General features: G+C 49.1%; 1 protein-coding gene across 2 annotated transcripts in view; it reads left to right on the forward strand.

Moving 5' to 3' along the window:
- Positions 1 to 421: 421 nt before the first annotated feature.
- LOC143801404 (thioredoxin-related transmembrane protein 1-like) overlaps positions 422 to 16633 on the forward strand; it is a 37445-nt gene continuing 21233 nt past the window's right edge. For both annotated transcript variants that reach the window (XM_077281246.1, XM_077281247.1), the window contains exons 1-7: positions 422 to 672; positions 6226 to 6341; positions 6747 to 6792; positions 8138 to 8266; positions 8370 to 8415; positions 9398 to 9499; positions 9769 to 9838. In XM_077281246.1, the coding sequence (XP_077137361.1) occupies positions 533 to 672; positions 6226 to 6341; positions 6747 to 6792; positions 8138 to 8266; positions 8370 to 8415; positions 9398 to 9499; positions 9769 to 9838 (649 nt within the window). In that variant the 5' untranslated portion in view covers positions 422 to 532. The remainder of the gene's footprint in view (positions 673 to 6225; positions 6342 to 6746; positions 6793 to 8137; positions 8267 to 8369; positions 8416 to 9397; positions 9500 to 9768; positions 9839 to 16633) is intronic.

Raw genomic sequence — 16633 nt, forward strand, 5'->3', positions numbered from 1 at the left:
TACAGGCAGGATAGGGATCCGCTGGGAATAAACGCAACAATTCACTACAGGCAGAATTACGGATCCGCTGGGAATAAACAACAGATTACTACAGTCAGGATAGGGATCCGCGATCCTGAATGCGCGCTTCCTTACATTCGAAATGCGCGCCGAAAGCCATAAATGCGCGCTCCTGAATGCGCGCTGGCAGAAATGCGCGCTCCTGAATGCGCGCTGGCAGAAATGCGCGCTCCTGAATGTGGCTGTGCTCGTTCCATATTGCAAGCCTGTCTCAGGAGCAGAGCCGCTCCTAAATGCGCCGCCTTCATGCAGCCTGATGAACCAATCAGCGCTGCAGCTCACGAAGACTGCCACTCCCCTGACACGCCCACAACACAATCAACCTGCGAAGTCAAAACTCGCGTCCTGGCGCCGTGTGAGGGGCGGGGTCAGCGGTGTCGTGGCGCCGTGTGAGGGGCGGGGTCATGGCGCCGTGTGAGGGGCGGGATCAGCGGTGTCATGGCGCCGTGTGAGGGGCGGGGTCAGCGCTGTCATGGCGCAGCACATTAATGTCCGCTGCTTCCTGCTCGTCCTGCTCCCGGTAACGCTGCTGCTGGCCAAGAAGGGAGACGTGGTAGAGATCACTGACGGCAGCTGGAGGGACATCCTGCAGGGGGAATGGATGATCACATTGTAAGGCTTCGGGTGCTGTCTGGGTGTGCTGGCGCTTGTGGTTCCACAATTGCCTGCTGGTAATTCTACAGACATTCGTGTCTGCTGATACTTGTAGTTCTACAGCAGTAACCTATATCTGGGTCTTTTGGCTGTAGCACAGCAAACATCAGGAAGCCGAGGAGCCGGGTGCAGACTGCTATTGGGGAACTACAAGTGCCAGCAAGCTGCTACAGGCGTAGGCGCTAGGAACGTTGTGCCGTTGTAGAACTACAAGTCAAAGGAAACCTTTGAGATTTTACAAGAATAGAGCAGAGACTTGCACATGTAGAACCACAAGTCCCAGGAGCCCAGCACAGGCTATGCTGGTTTATTCTTGCTGAGACTTGTGGTTCTAGAGAAGCCAAGGAGACAGGTATTGGCCCCTGGTGTAGGAGAACTGCAAGTTCCAGCAAGTGTAGAACCACAAGGCTCAGGAGTGTGGAATAGTGTAGAACTACAAGTCCTAGGAAACTTCTGGGTGTTGTAGGATCGCTGGTGATTGTAGTTCTGCAGACGTTACTCTCTGCCCCACTGTCGGCTTTTCTGGGACTTGTAGTTCTACAATGACCGATGCTATTCCTTACTCCTGCTCTTCTAGACTTGCTGGCACTTGTAGTTCTGCTGTATCAGCTTCCTGGGACTAATTATCTAGAACTATAGCAAGAATAAAATGGCAGCATCCTGTCCCAGGCTCCTGGGACTTGTGGTTCTACCAGAGTGAGTCTCTGCTCTAATCTTGTAAAATCTCGAAAGTTCCCTTGTACTTGTAGTTCTACAGCTGTAGACTATTTTTTCCAGCCACTGAGGCTATGCGCACACGTTGCGGATTTTGCTGCTGCGGATCTGCAGCAGTTTTCCCTGAGTTTACAGTTCCATGTAAACCTATGGAAAACGCAATCCGCAGTGCACATGCTGCGGAAAATACCGCGCGGAAACGTAGCATTGTATATTCCGCAGCTTGTCAATTTCTTTGCTGTTTACACCTGCTCCATAATAGGAATCCGCCAAAAAATCCACCGTGAGGATTTACAAAAATCAGTCTGGAAAAATCCGCACCACTTTCTGCAACGTGTGCACGTGGCCTTAGCCTTGCTGAGGGGCTTGCTGGCACTTCTAGTTCTACAACCAATCCCAGAACACTTTGCAGCATGTACTGGCTACTGATAGAACATTTGGCGACAAGAAGCCTAAAAGAGCTGTAGAACTACAAATCCCAGAAAACCATATGTGCACACCGTCAGTAATTGGCAGTGCATGGGACACAGCTCGTGTCCGCTGCCAGCTATTAAACGCGGGTGATTCCGCATGTGATCACTGAACCGTGCGGAATAACCGCGTCCAATACATTGTATGGGTGAGATTTATCTTGTGGAAGCTCGCGTCTCTGCAGGATGAATAGACATCCTGCAGTCTGGAGAGACGCCACATGTCCGTCTCCACAGGTGATTCCTCATGTGATCACTGAACCGTGCAGAATAACCGCGTCCAATACATTGTATGGGTGAGATTTATCTTGTGGAAGCTCGCGTCTCTGCAGGATGAATAGACATGCTGCAGTCTGGAGAGGTGCCACATGTCCGTCTCCGCGGGTGATTCCTCATGTGATCACTGAACCGTGCGGAATCACTGCATCCAATACATTGTATGGGTGATATTTATCTTGTGGAAGCTCGCGTCTCTGCAGGATGAATAGACATCCTGCAGTCTGGAGAGACGCCACATGTCCGTCTCCACAGGTGATTCCTCATGTGATCACTGAACCGTGCGGAATAACCGCGTCCAATACATTGTATGGGTGAGATTTATTTTGTGGAAGCTCGCGTCTCTGCAGGATGAATAGACATCCTGCAGTCTGGAGAGACGCCACATGTCCGTCTCCACAGGTGATTCCTCATGTGATCACTGAACCGTGCAGAATAACCGCGTCCAATACATTGTATGGGTGAGATTTATCTTGTGGAAGCTCGCGTCTCTGCAGGATGAATAGACATGCTGCAGTCTGGAGAGGTGCCACATGTCCGTCTCCGCGGGTGATTCCTCATGTGATCACTGAACCGTGCGGAATCACTGCGTCCAATACATTGTATGGGTGATATTTATCTTGTGGAAGCTCGCGTCTCTGCAGGATGAATAGACATCCTGCAGTCTGGAGAGACGCCACATGTCCGTCTCCACAGGTGATTCCTCATGTGATCACTGAACCGTGCGGAATAACCGCGTCCAATACATTGTATGGGTGAGATTTATCTTGTGGATGCTCGCGTCTCTGCAGGATGAATAGACATGCTGCAGTCTGGAGAGACGCCACATGTCCGTCTCCACAGGTGATTCCACATGTGATCACTGAACCGTGCGGAATAACCGCGTCCAATACATTGTATGGGTGAGATTTATCTTGTGGAAGCTCACGTCTCTGCAGGATGAATAGACAGGCTGCAGTCTGGAGAGGTGCCACATGTCTGTCTCCACAGGTGATTCCTCATGTGATCACTGAACCGTGCGGAATCACCGCGTCCAATACATTGTATGGATGAGATTTATCTTGTGGAAGCTCGGGTCTCTGCAGGATGTATAGACAGGCTGCAGTCTGGAGAGGTGCCACATGTCCGTCTCCACAGGTGATTCCTCATGTGATCACTGAACCGTGCGGAATAACCACATCCAATACATTGTATGGGTGAGATTTATCTTGTAGAAGCTCGCGTCTCTGCAGGATGAATAGACATCCTGCAGTCTGGAGAGATGCCACATGTCCGTCTCCACAGGTGATTCCTCATGTGATCACTGAACCGTGCGGAATCACCGCGTCCAATACATTGTATGGGTGAGATTTATCTTGTGGAAGCTCGCGTCTCTGCAGGATGTATAGACATGCTGCAGTCTGGAGAGACGCCACATGTCCGTCTCCACAGGTGATTCCTCATGTGATCACTGAACCGTGCGGAATCACCACGTCCCAATACATTGTATGGGTGAGATTTATCTTGTGGAAGCTCGCGTGTCTGCAGGATGAATAGACATGCTGCTGTCTGGAGAGACGCCACATGTCCGTCTCCGCAGGTGACTTAGCATGTGATCACTGAACCGTGCGGAATCACCGCGTCCAATACATTGTATGGATGAGATTTATCTTGTGGAAGCCCGCGTCTCTGCAGGATGAATAGACATGCTGCTGTCTGGAGAGACGCCACATGTCCGTCTCCGCAGGTGATTCCGCATGTGATCACTGAACCGTGCGGAATCACCGCGTCCAATACATTGTATAGATGAGATTTATCTTGTGGAAGCCCGCGTCTCTGCAGGATGAATAGACATGCTGCGGTCTGGAGAGACGCCACATGTCCGTCTCCGCAGGTGACTCCGCATGTGATCACTGAACCGTGCGGAATCACCGCGTCCAATACATTGTATGGGTGAGATTTATCTTGTGGAAGCTCGCGTCTCTGCAGGATGAATAGACATGCTGTGGTCTGTGGTCTGGAGAGGTGCCACATGTCCGTCTCCACAGGTGATTCCTCATGTGATCACTGAACCGTGCGGAATCACCGCGTCCCAATACATTGTATGGGTGAGATTTATCTTGTGGAAGCTCGTGTCTCTGCAGGATGAATAGACATGCTGCTGTCTGGAGAGACGCCATATGTCCGTCTGCACAGGTGATTCCTCATGTGATCACTGAACCGTGCGGAATCACCGTGTCCAATACATTGTATGGATGAGATTTATCTTGTGGAAGCTTGCGTCTCTGCAGGATGAATAGACATGCTGCAGTCTGGAGAGACGCCACATGTCCGTCTCCACAGGTGATTCCGCATGTGATCACTGAACCGTGCGGAATCACCGCGTCCAATACATTGTATGGATGAGATTTATCTTGTGGAAGCTCGGGTCTCTGCAGGATGTATAGACATGCTGCAGTCTGGAGAGGTGCCACATGTCCGTCTCCACAGGTGATTCCTCATGTGATCACTGAACCGTGCGGAATCACCGCGTCCAATACATTGTATGGATGAGATTTATCTTGTGGAAGCCCGCGTCTCTGCATGATGAATAGACATGCTGCGGTCTGGAGAGACGCCACATGTCCGTCTCCACAGGTGATTCCTCATGTGATCACTGAACCGTGCGGAATCACCGCGTCCCAATACATTGTATGGGTGAGATTTATCTTGTGGAAGCTCGTGTCTCTGCAGGATGAATAGACATGCTGCTGTCTGGAGAGACGCCACATGTCCGTCTCCACAGGTGATTCCTCATGTGATCACTGAACCGTGCGGAATCACCGTGTCCAATACATTGTATGGATGAGATTTATCTTGTGGAAGCTTGCGTCTCTGCAGGATGAATAGACATGCTGCGGTCTGGAGAGACGCCACATGTCCGTCTCCACAGGTGATTCCGCATGTGATCACTGAACCGTGCGGAATCACCGCGTCCAATACATTGTATGGATGAGATTTATCTTGTGGAAGCCCGCGTCTCTGCAGGATGAATAGACATGCTGCTGTCTGGAGAGACGCCACATGTCCGTCTCCGCAGGTGACTCCGCATGTGATCACTGAACCGTGCGGAATCACCGCGTCCAATACATTGTATGGGTGAGATTTATCTTGTGGAAGCTCGCGTCTCTGCAGGATGAATAGACATGCTGTGGTCTGTGGTCTGGAGAGGTGCCACATGTCCGTCTCCACAGGTGATTCCTCATGTGATCACTGAACCGTGCGGAATCACCGCGTCCAATACATTGTATGGGTGAGATTTATCTTGTGGAAGCTCGGGTCTCTGCAGGATGTATAGACATGCTGCAGTCTGGAGAGATGCCACATGTCCGTCTCCACAGGTGATTCCGCATGTGATCACTGAACTGTGGAATCACAGCGTCCAATACATTGCATCGGTGAGATTTATCATATGAAAGCTCACGTCTCTGCAGGATGAATAGACATGCTGCAGTCTGGAGAGGCGCCACATGTCCGTCTCTGCGGGTGAGCCACGGGCGTCGGTGCAGCAACGTCCAACCTGCAGCGGTTACAGACAGTGTGCACCTACCCCAAGACTAATGTCTGTAGAACTACCAGCAAATTGACAGCTCCCAGGAAGTCACAGATATTAGTCTCTGTCAGATATCCTGGGACTTGTAGTTCTGCAGCAGCCTCCAGGAACTTGCTGTCCTAAACTTCCTGGGACTTGTAGTTCTACAGTGGGGGTTTGTGCTGAATGTCCGGCTGTGTACTGGATTTCCCCTCTTCCTTTCTCTCCTGCTGTCACTGACTGGCTTAGCTGCAGAGATTTGCCGTGCCCGCCCCCAACAACCCTGCGCAGGGTGACTCCTCTTCCTCTTGTCTGTTACAATGTGTCGGTGCAGCTGAGGCGATTGTCAGAACTGGATACAATTGTAACAGATCTTCAGCTGTGACCGTCATTGGGTTCGCACAGGATTTTCACTCTTTAGCTGGCAGTAAAATGTTTCCGTTCGCCAGCAGTAAGCGGAGATCCTGCCAGAGTCGTGTAACACGAGTGTTGTCCCCGCAGCTACGCGCCCTGGTGCCCGGCCTGCCAGAAGCTGCAGCTGGAGTGGAAGGAGTTTGCAGAATGGGGAGATGATCTCAATGTGAACATCGCCAAGGTGGACGTCACCGCCCAGCCAGGTAATCCCGGCAGTCCGGGGTCTCCGCTCCATGTCCGGGGCCTCCGCTCCGTGTCCGGGGCCTCCGCTCCGTGTCCGGGGCCTCCGCTCCGTGTCCGGGGCCTCCGCTCCGTGTCCGGGGCCTCCGCTCCGTGTCCGGGGCCTCCGCTCCGTGTCCGGGGCCTCCGCTCCGTGTCCGGGGCCTCCGCTCCATCCTGGTAAGGTACGGTGACTATGGCGGTGGTCACTGCTGTCAGGCGTCGCTATGGTCCCCCGCCGTCTTGTTCTGCCACTTTACAGGTTGTAGCTTTGTCCCCTGCCTCCATCCGTCTGAGCGAAGCCACCGCCTACTGCGGCCGGACCCCCTCCCTTCTCAATAGCCACACACAGACCCCGCACACTCATCCCACCCGTCTTGTCTTCGCAGGGCTGAGTGGCCGATTTATCATCACTGCGCTGCCGACCATCTATCAGTGAGTATCGGGGTCCTGGCGGTGGTGGGGTGCAGAGGTGTAGCACCTTTATGGGGGGTGCCCAGGATTACTAAACATGGCCACTTCCAGAGGCATCGCCACCACTGTCTATGGGTTGTGTCTAGTATTGCAACTTAAAGGGAATGAGGCTGAGCTGCAATACCGCATGCAACCTGAAGACAGGTGAGGCGCTGCTTTGGGATGAAGATTGATTCTTCTAGTGTACTTGTGTATTACTGGCTGAATCCTCAGCCTGACCACTGGGTTCGTGTACTAGAGGGGGTTGGATGTGGGCATGATCTCTCTGTGTATGTGCCCGTCTTGCCAGCACTATTAGTATCGTATTAGGTCGGGTTTTCTGTAAGTTTCCAGATTGTACAAGGTGTGGGAATTGAAGGTGGCCTCGCCGTCCCCCGAGGTGTGCAGATGTACAGCCTTTTATAATGTGGCCCCCGAGGGTCCTCCAGGAAGGGTCCTCCAGGAGCGGGCATGGCGCTGATTTAGTAACTCCGATGCTCCAAGCCATAAACTCAGTTGGGTTTTTGGAATAAATGATGTTCAGAACGATCCTCCTGAGCAGCAATAGGTTACTGTATTAAGGGGGTTGTGTCATTAGTCATCCCCTTCAGAATAAACCCAATGTAATTCGGTGGTGATCATTAATGATGAGCGAGTATACTCATTACTGGAGATTCCCCAGCACGCTCGGGTGACCTCCGAGTATTTGTTAGTGCTCGGAGATTTAGTTTTCATCGCTGCAGCTGAATTATTTACGTCTGATATCCAGCATAAGTACATGTGGGGGTTGCCTGGGTGCTAGGGGACCCCCACATGTAATCAGCCTGGCTATCAGATGTAAATCATTCAGCTGCGGTGAGGAAAACTAAATCTCCGAGCACTAAATTATACTCGGAGGACCCCCGAGCGTGCTGGGGAATCTGGAGTAACGAGTATATTCGCTCATCACTACTGATCATCTGATCGCCTCTGACCCCAATCTTGTCAGTGGAAGCCTCTGCCAGCCGGATACTTTCACTGCAGTGACCTCTGCTGGAGAAATGTAGTATTACATGGCAGCCATTCAGATGAAGAAGGCTGCACCGCACGCTGAAGCAGTCCGAAGAGGGCGATCTTTGATTTTTATTGGCCCCTCTAATTTTTATATGGACAGGTGGTCACCTTCATGAGACATCCCCTTTAAAGAAAATCTGGAAGCTGAGAGGTGCTATAAAGCCCCCCCCCCCGTAATCTCCTTTTGGAGGGGCACACAAGGGGGTCTATTAGCTGTGAGCGGGGCAGGTAGCGGCCGGCGGAGGATTCTCAGCATTTCTTACTTTATGTCTAGCTGTAAAGATGGCGTTTTCCGGAAGTATCAGGGCCCCCGGACCCACAAGGACTTCATCAGCTTTGTGAACGAGAAGGAGTGGGAGGCGATGGAGGCCGTGTCCTCCTGGGTCAGCCCCGATTCACTGCTGTAAGTAGATCCCAGCGTCCAGCCCCTATAACGTAGGTAAGCGGGGGGCTTGTCTGCCTCGGCCGTGCCATACAGTAATGTATCCCCCCCATCTTCCCTGCAGGATGAGCGGCATGTCCACCTTGTTCCAGCTGTCAGTGTGGATTCGGGTAGGTACATTCCGGTGGGCTCCGATGTTCCAGCAGCGGCGGTGGGGAGCCAGGTACCCTCTCAGATCCCCCTTCTCCCTTGGTGCAGAGGGTTTGCTCCAGTGTAACAGTCTGGGTGCTCGGCACACACAATATTGTACAGACTGGATGTAATTGCAGCAAACTCTCCAGCAGAAGGATTTTCGGGTCCGCACAGGTTTAACACCACACATTTTCCCATGACTGACAGCAAGCAGAGATCCTGAAAGTTATCCATCAGTTTCAGGCTCTTAAAGGGAACCTGTCACCCCCAACATCGAAGGTGAGCTGCGGCCACCGTCATCAGGGGCTTATCTCCAGCATTGTGTAATGCATTCTGTAATGCTGTAGATAAGCCCCTGATGTTACCTGAAAGAGGTTAGATTATACTCACCCAGGGGCGGTCCCGCTGCGGTCCGGGTCCGATGGGCGTCGCGGTCCGGTCCGGGGCCTCCCATCTTCTTACGATGATGTCCTCTTGTTTGCCTCCTGTCACGGCTCCGGTGCAGGCGGACTGATCTGTCCTGTTGAGGGCAGAGCACAGTACAGCAGTGCACAGGAAAAGGTCAGAGAGGCCCAGCACCTGCGCACTGCTGTACTGTGCTCTGCCCTCAACAGGGAAATAAAGTACGCCGGCACCGGAGCCGTGACCTGAAGACAAGAAGAGGACGTCATCCTATGAAGATGACCGGACCGCGACGCCCATCGGACCGGACCACAGCGGGGACCGCCCCTGGGTGAGTATAATCTAACGTGTTTTTCTCCTTTCAGGTAACATCGGGGGCTTATCTACAGCATTCCAGAATGCATTACAGAATGCTGGAGATAAGCCCCTGATGCCGGTGGGCTTGGCTCACCTTAGATTTTGGGGGTAACAGGTTCCATTTAAGCTGGGAGTTGTAGTTCCTCAGCAGCTGGAGGTTGTTGGGGATGGTTCACGTCCTGATCATCCGTTTCTTTGCAGTACTGCCACAACTATTTAGTGGAAGACGTTGGCCTTCCCGTCTGGGGGTCTTACATCATATTCGGGTTCATGACCCTGTTCCTCGGACTGGTCTTAGGGATGGTAAGTCATTTGTATCCGATAAGATCTGTGGAATGGATATGATAAATACCCCCTCTGATTCCACAGGACCCCCGGTCTATCCGCTGCTGTCCTACTCCCATCTGTATGGGGCTGGTATAGCATCGGTGCTCATGGGGCCGCAGCCCCAACCCCAGTCCATCTAGTTCCTGGAGACCCCATATAGTGCGGTTATATATTGCAGGAATAGTGGGCATCAGACTGTCGTCCTCCGGGGCCGTCTGGATAATCATTTTTCCGCTTGGTTGCAGGTTTTGGTGTTTGTTGCAGATTATCTGTGTCCAACTAAGAGGCAGCGACCTCAAGACTTCAGCTACCCAAGTGAGTGCCCACATCTGCCGCAAGCGTGCCATCGACAAACTGCGCTGCTTATGGATTTTGGTCTTAAGAAGAATTTTTGCCATTGGGTTTAAAAAAAAAAAAAAGAAATCCACCCTTTGTTCTGTACAAGCTCTGTTTGGGTGCAGAACCAGTTAATTGAGAATCTGTGGGATCTGTAACATCTTTTTTTCTGTCTTTTTTTGAGCTCTTCTCAACTAATCTATGACCACATCGAAGTTCAGCTCTGCTCCAGTGTGGTGTGTGCTCTTACACCAGAATCCCTCTGACAGATTCTCAGTTAGCTCATTCTGCAGTCGATAAAGTGCAGAGGGAAACAACAAGTGTGTATAAGCTATATGGTGGAAAAATCTTGGGGGAAACACAATTTCCAAACTTATTTAGATGCACTTTGAATTTCCCGGAAGGTGTCCATAACTTTTTTTTTTTTAAAACTCTGTGTTTTTTTTTTTTTTTTAACTTATTTGCATATTTTGTCAGAGCTTAACTAAAAATGTTGTAGTGATTGTCTTCTACAGCGGCTGTGTATCACAGTACTTGCAGTCTATGGACGGTGATGCATACAGGATGCAGAATCCAAACACTCCAACGTTTATGATGAAATCCTACTGAAAAAATAATTTCGGGACAAATATAATAAATACTTTTAAAGGGAATATGTCAACCCACCCGGGACGTGTATGGCCTATTAATATGGGCATACAGGATACATAGTTACATAGTTATTAAGGTTGAAGGAAGACCTTAAGTCCATCTAGTCCAACCCATAGCCTAACCTAACATGCCCTAACATGTTGATCCAGAGGAAGGCAAAAAGAAACCATGTGGCAAAGAGTAAAGGTACCGTTACACTAAACGATTTACCAACGATCACAACCAGTGATACACCCTGGCCGTGATCGCTGTTTCATCGCTGTGTGGTTGCTGGAGAGCTGTCACACAGACCGCTCTCCAGCGACCAACGATGCCGAAGTCCCCGGGAAACCAGGGTAAACATCGGGTTACTAAGCTTAGGGCCGCGCTTAGTAACCCGATGTTTACCCTGGTTACCATTGTAAATGTAAAAAAAAAAAACCACTACATACTTACATTCCGGTGTCTGTCACGTCCCTCGCCGTCAGCTTCCCGTACTGACTGTGAGCGCCAGCCGTAAAGCACAGCACAGCGGTGACGTCACCGCTGTGCTCTGCTTTTACATTACGGCCGGCACTCACAGTCAGTGCGGGAAGCTGACGGCGGGGGACGTGACAGACATAAGAAGGTGAGTATGTAGTGTTTTTTTATTTTTTTTATTTTTTTTTTACATTTACAATGGTAACCAGGGTAAACATCGGGTTACTAAGCGCGGCCCTGTGCTTAGTAACCCAATGTTTACCCTGGTTACAAGCGAACACATTGCTGGATCGGTGTCACACACGCCGATCCAGCGATGACAGCGGGTGATCCAGCGACGAAATAAAGTTCTGGACTTCTAGCTCCGACCAACGATATCACAGCGGGATCCAGATCGCTGCTGCGTGTCAAACACAACGAGATCGCTATCCAGGACGCTGCAACGTCACGGATCGCTGTCGTTCTCGTTGGAAAGTTGCTCAGTGTGACGGGACCTTAAGCTCCACATTAAGGAAAAAAATTCCTTCCCGACTCCACCTACGGCAATCAGACTAGTTCCCTGGATCAACGCCCTATCAAGGAATCTAGTGTATATACCCTGTAACATTATACTTTTCCAGAAAGGCATGCGGTCCCCTCTTAAATGTAAGTAATGACTCACTCATTACCACATCATACGGCAGAGAGTTCCATAGTCTCACAGGTGATAGAAATGTTACTTGTCCTACCTGTCTGCCTCATATTAAAGGGAATCTGTCACCTCATTTTGCCGCTATAAACTGCGGCCACCACCATCAGGGGCTTATCTCATTCTGGAATGCTGTAGATAAGCCCCCGATGTATCCTGAAAGATGAGAAAAAGAGGTTAGATTATACTCGCCCAGGGGCGCTCCGGTCCGGCGCCTCCCATCTTCATGCGACGACGTCCTCTTCCTTGCTTCCTGTCGCTGCTCTGGCGCAGGCGGACTGATTTGCGTAAAGTACTGCAGTGCGCAGTTCCTGGGCCTCTCTGACCTTTCCCGGCTCCTGCGCACTGCAGTACTTTGCTCTACCCTCAACAGGGAGATGAAGTACGCCTGCGCCGGAGCCGTGACAGGAAGCAAAGAAAAGGACGTCCTCCTATGAAGATGGGAGGCGCCGGACCGCGACGCCCATCGGACCGCAGCGGGACCACCCAGGTGAGTATAATCTAAGTTGTTTTTCTCATCTTTCAGGTTACATCGGGGGCTTATCTACAGCATTACAGAATGAGATAAGCCCCTGATGCCGGTGGCCACAGTTTATAGCGGCAAAATGAGGTGACAGATTCCCTTTAATGGTCTTGTTGTGGAGAAATGTTATGTTCTGTCTTTCTGTTAATGAATTCTTCCAGAAAGGTAGACCATTAATATGAGGATACAGATAGAAATGTTACACTAGTCCTATCACCTGTAGGCAGGGCTGCCACTAGAAGTTTCGGGGCCCCATACTGGCAAAATTTTTGGGGCCCCCTTGAGACTTCGCCCAGGGTCCACCCCTCAAATTGTCCACAGTCCCACCGCTCTTTCTTGGAAAAACTCCACTTCTCACCTATCACACATTGACAGTTCCCATCACCAGATCACACATATAGCCGGCAGCTTTTGTTTTGGCCAAAAGATTTTTTAAGCCGTCACATAACACAGTAGACACTTTTAGCCGGGCCCTACTCTGCTGTAACCTACTAAATATTTGTTAAAATATGCAATACAATTTAGGTATATTTTTATTGTTCAATTTTTAAAATGACCAATAATATCACATCGAACAAATACCACCGCACCATGACTGAATCAGATTACTACCACATAGCGACCTATAATACCACATATAAGAAACACATACCACTACATCATGACCAGACCACATAGTGACCGAATGCCACATACAAGGAACAAATACGGCCACACCATGACCAGACCACATATTACCACCACATAGTGACCAAATAATACCACATACAGGGGATAAATATCACCACACCATGACCAGACCACATATTACCACCACATAGTGACCAAATAGCACAAGGATCAAATACCGCCACACCATGACCAGACCACATATTACCACCACAAAGTGACCAAATAGCACAAGGAACAAATACTGTCACATCATGATCAGACCACATATTACCACCACATGGTGACCAAATAGCACATACAAGGAACAAATACCGCCACACCATGACCAGACCACATATTACCACCAGTGACCGAATAATATCACATACAAAGAACAAATACCGCTACACCATGACCAGACCACATATTACCACCACATAGTGACCAAATAGCACAAGGAACAAATACCGCCACACCATGACCAGACCACATATTACCACCACATGGTGACCAAATAAACAAAAAAACAACAAAAACAAACATAGCTGAAAAAGATTTCAATATAGAAGCCAAAAGGCTAACCAAAAGATTACAGCTGCGGAAAAATCTACCAGGACTATACTACAGGACAAGTCACTAATCGAGAACAGCAACAGAATGTGGGTCACAAGGACCCAGAAACAACGACCAAAGCGTCCAAAAAAAATTGATGCTATGTGTAAAAATTCAAATAACTTTATTTCATCAATACTTCATATACAACCTATAACATCATTAATGTCAACAAGAGACAGGTGAGTATCAGGTGCTGCAAGGTGTGCAGAAACACCGCATGATTATAAAACCAAACAAATTAAGGGCGCACGGAGCCCAGGACATAACCACCCATAATGGTCAAAACATGTGCTAACCAGAATAAATAAATATATTGCACATATTGGGCTATACAGAGTTCCATTCAGACCTAGAATGCAGGTCCTGTTGGTACAAAGCAGGGTAACAACTATTCAATAGGGTACATTTATTTAGGACATAATCAATACCAATTACCTCCAAGTGGAAAATCGGGTGAAATGTCCACAGGCTCCGTTTGTCCTCCCCGACGCACGTTTCGGTTTAACACCTTCCTCAGGGGGCATGTTAAGTGAGGCTAGATGTATAGTTTTATAGTCACTCGTACCGGAAGTGACCGGGAACGACCCGGAAGTACAAAGCGGTGGCTATAGCAACCGCTCAGCATTTCCCCAGAACGCTAGCAGCGGCAATTTGGTGGTACATTGTCGATCGGGGTTGTCGATCGCAGACCGCCGACCACTGGACAAACACAGGGCCCTGTGAAGTCCAGGGGCGGACGTACATACGGCGTAGACACCGGCCGAGGATGGAGGCAAACGTGCGAAAGTCTGTATTATGGCGCCTTTTTTAGACAGAATATGTGATGTGACGTTTTGAATTTTTTGACCATTTTTTGACCATCTTTTGGAACTCTGTTTAGGTATACCCACAGTGGGGATATATCTCTAGGTACATCTTCCCCTTTTCTTTGGTCCCGCGTCCACATAATACATTTTTTCTAATGCTTGTTTATTTGTTGATTTTGGATTTTTGTATAGCTTTTAATATTCTGCATTTGTCCTCATGTGCTTCTTATGTACACGATTGTGTTTTGTGCGTTACACACCTACCACTGTTTGGGCAGCGTCTTCCCATTTCTGTGATGGCGGCTTTGGTAATGCGGATCACCCGCGCATGCGCACGTTTGCCTCCATCCTCAGCCGGTGTCTACGCCGTATGTACGTCCGCCCCTGGACTTCACAGGGCCCTGTGTTTGTCCAGTGGTCGGCGGTCTGCGGCGCACACCCCGATCGACAATGTACCACCAAATTGCCGCTGCTAGCGTTCTGGGGAAATGCTGAGCGGTGCTATAGCCACTGCTTTGTACTTCTGGGTCGTTCCCGGTCACTTCCGGTACGAGTGACTATAAAACTATACATCTAGCCTCACTTAACATGCCCCCTGAGGAAGGTGTTAAACCGAAACGTGCGTCGGGGAGGACAAACGGAGCCTGTGGACATTTCACCCGATTTTCCACTTGGAGGTAATTGGTATTGATTATGTCCTAAATAAATGTACCCTATTGAATAGTTGTTACCCTGCTTTGTACCAACAGGACCTGCATTCTAGGTCTGAATGGAACTCTGTATAGCCCAATATGTGCAATATATTTATTTATTCTGGTTAGCACATGTTTTGACCATTATGGGTGGTTATGTCCTGGGCTCCGTGCGCCCTTAATTTGTTTGGTTTTATAATCATGCGGTGTTTCTGCACACCTTGCAGCACCTGATACTCACCTGTCTCTTGTTGACATTAATGATGTTATAGGTTGTATATGAAGTATTGATGAAATAAAGTTATTTGAATTTTTACACATAGCATCAATTTTTTTGGACGCTTTGGTCGTTGTTTCTGGGTCCTTGTGACCCACATTCTGTTCATGGTGACCAAATAGCACATACAAGGAACAAATACCGCCACACCATGACCAGACCACATATTACCACCAGTGACCGAATAATATCACATACAAAGAACAAATACCGCTACACCATGACCAAACCACATATTACCACCACAGTGATCGAATAATATCAAATAAAGGGAACAAATACCGCCACACCATGACCAGACCACATATTACCACCACAAAGTGACCAAAAAGCACATACAAGGGACAAATACCGCAACACCATGTCCAGACCACATATTACCACCACATAGTGACTGAATACTAAAATTATGATCAGTAATATAAAAAACACAATACGATCACCATCAGTGCCATTATACACAGGAGCTCTGTATATAATGTATAGGTAATACAGTGATCACTGGTGACATTATACACAGGACCGCTGTGTATAGTATACAGTGTATAGTGTCAGTGTACAGGTAACACTGACTCACAGTGACGTCTCTAGGTGAAGTCCTTCATCTGTCATCCAGCACAGACCGCCATCACTTCTTCCAGCCAGGACTCGTCTCTGCAGGAAATAAGTTATCTCAAGTAGTGTTGAGCGATACCGTCCGATACTTGAAAGTATCGGCATCGGAAAGTATCGGCCGATACCGGCAAAGTATCGGATCTAATCCGATACCAATACAAGTCAATGGGACTCAAGTATCGGACGGTATCCCTGATGGTTCCCAGGGTCTGAAGGAGAGGAAACTCTCCTTCAGGCCCTGGGATCCATATTAATATGTAAAATAAAGAATTAAAATAAAAAATATTGATATACTCACCTCTCTGACGCAGCCTGCACCTTACCGAGGGAGCCGGCAGCCTTCTTTGCTTAAAATGCGCGCGTTTAATGACTTCCGTGACGTCATGGCTTCTGATTGGTCGTGTGCCGTCCATGTGACCGCGACGCGACCAATCACAAGCCGTGACGTAATTTTCAGGTCCTGAATGCCTAGAATTAGGCCAATCAGAAGCCGGACATCACGGAAGGCAGTAAACGTGCGCATTTTAAGCAAAGAAGGCTGCCGGAGAGGTGAGTATATCAATATTTTTTATTTTAATTCTTTTTTACACATTATATCGATCCCGATACCGATTCCCGATACAACAAAAGTATCGGATCTCGGTATCGGAATTCCGATACCGCAAATATCGGCCGATACTTGCGGTATCGGAATGCTCAACACTAATCTCGAGCTCTGCTTGCAGAACACATTACTTAATTTTTCCCAACTTCTACATTACACCACATCTACTATATAATTGTCTAAGGGGTACTTC

The sequence above is a fragment of the Ranitomeya variabilis genome, chromosome 1 (assembly GCF_051348905.1).
Source record: "Ranitomeya variabilis isolate aRanVar5 chromosome 1, aRanVar5.hap1, whole genome shotgun sequence".
In the NCBI taxonomy this organism is placed as follows: Eukaryota; Metazoa; Chordata; class Amphibia; order Anura; family Dendrobatidae; genus Ranitomeya; species Ranitomeya variabilis.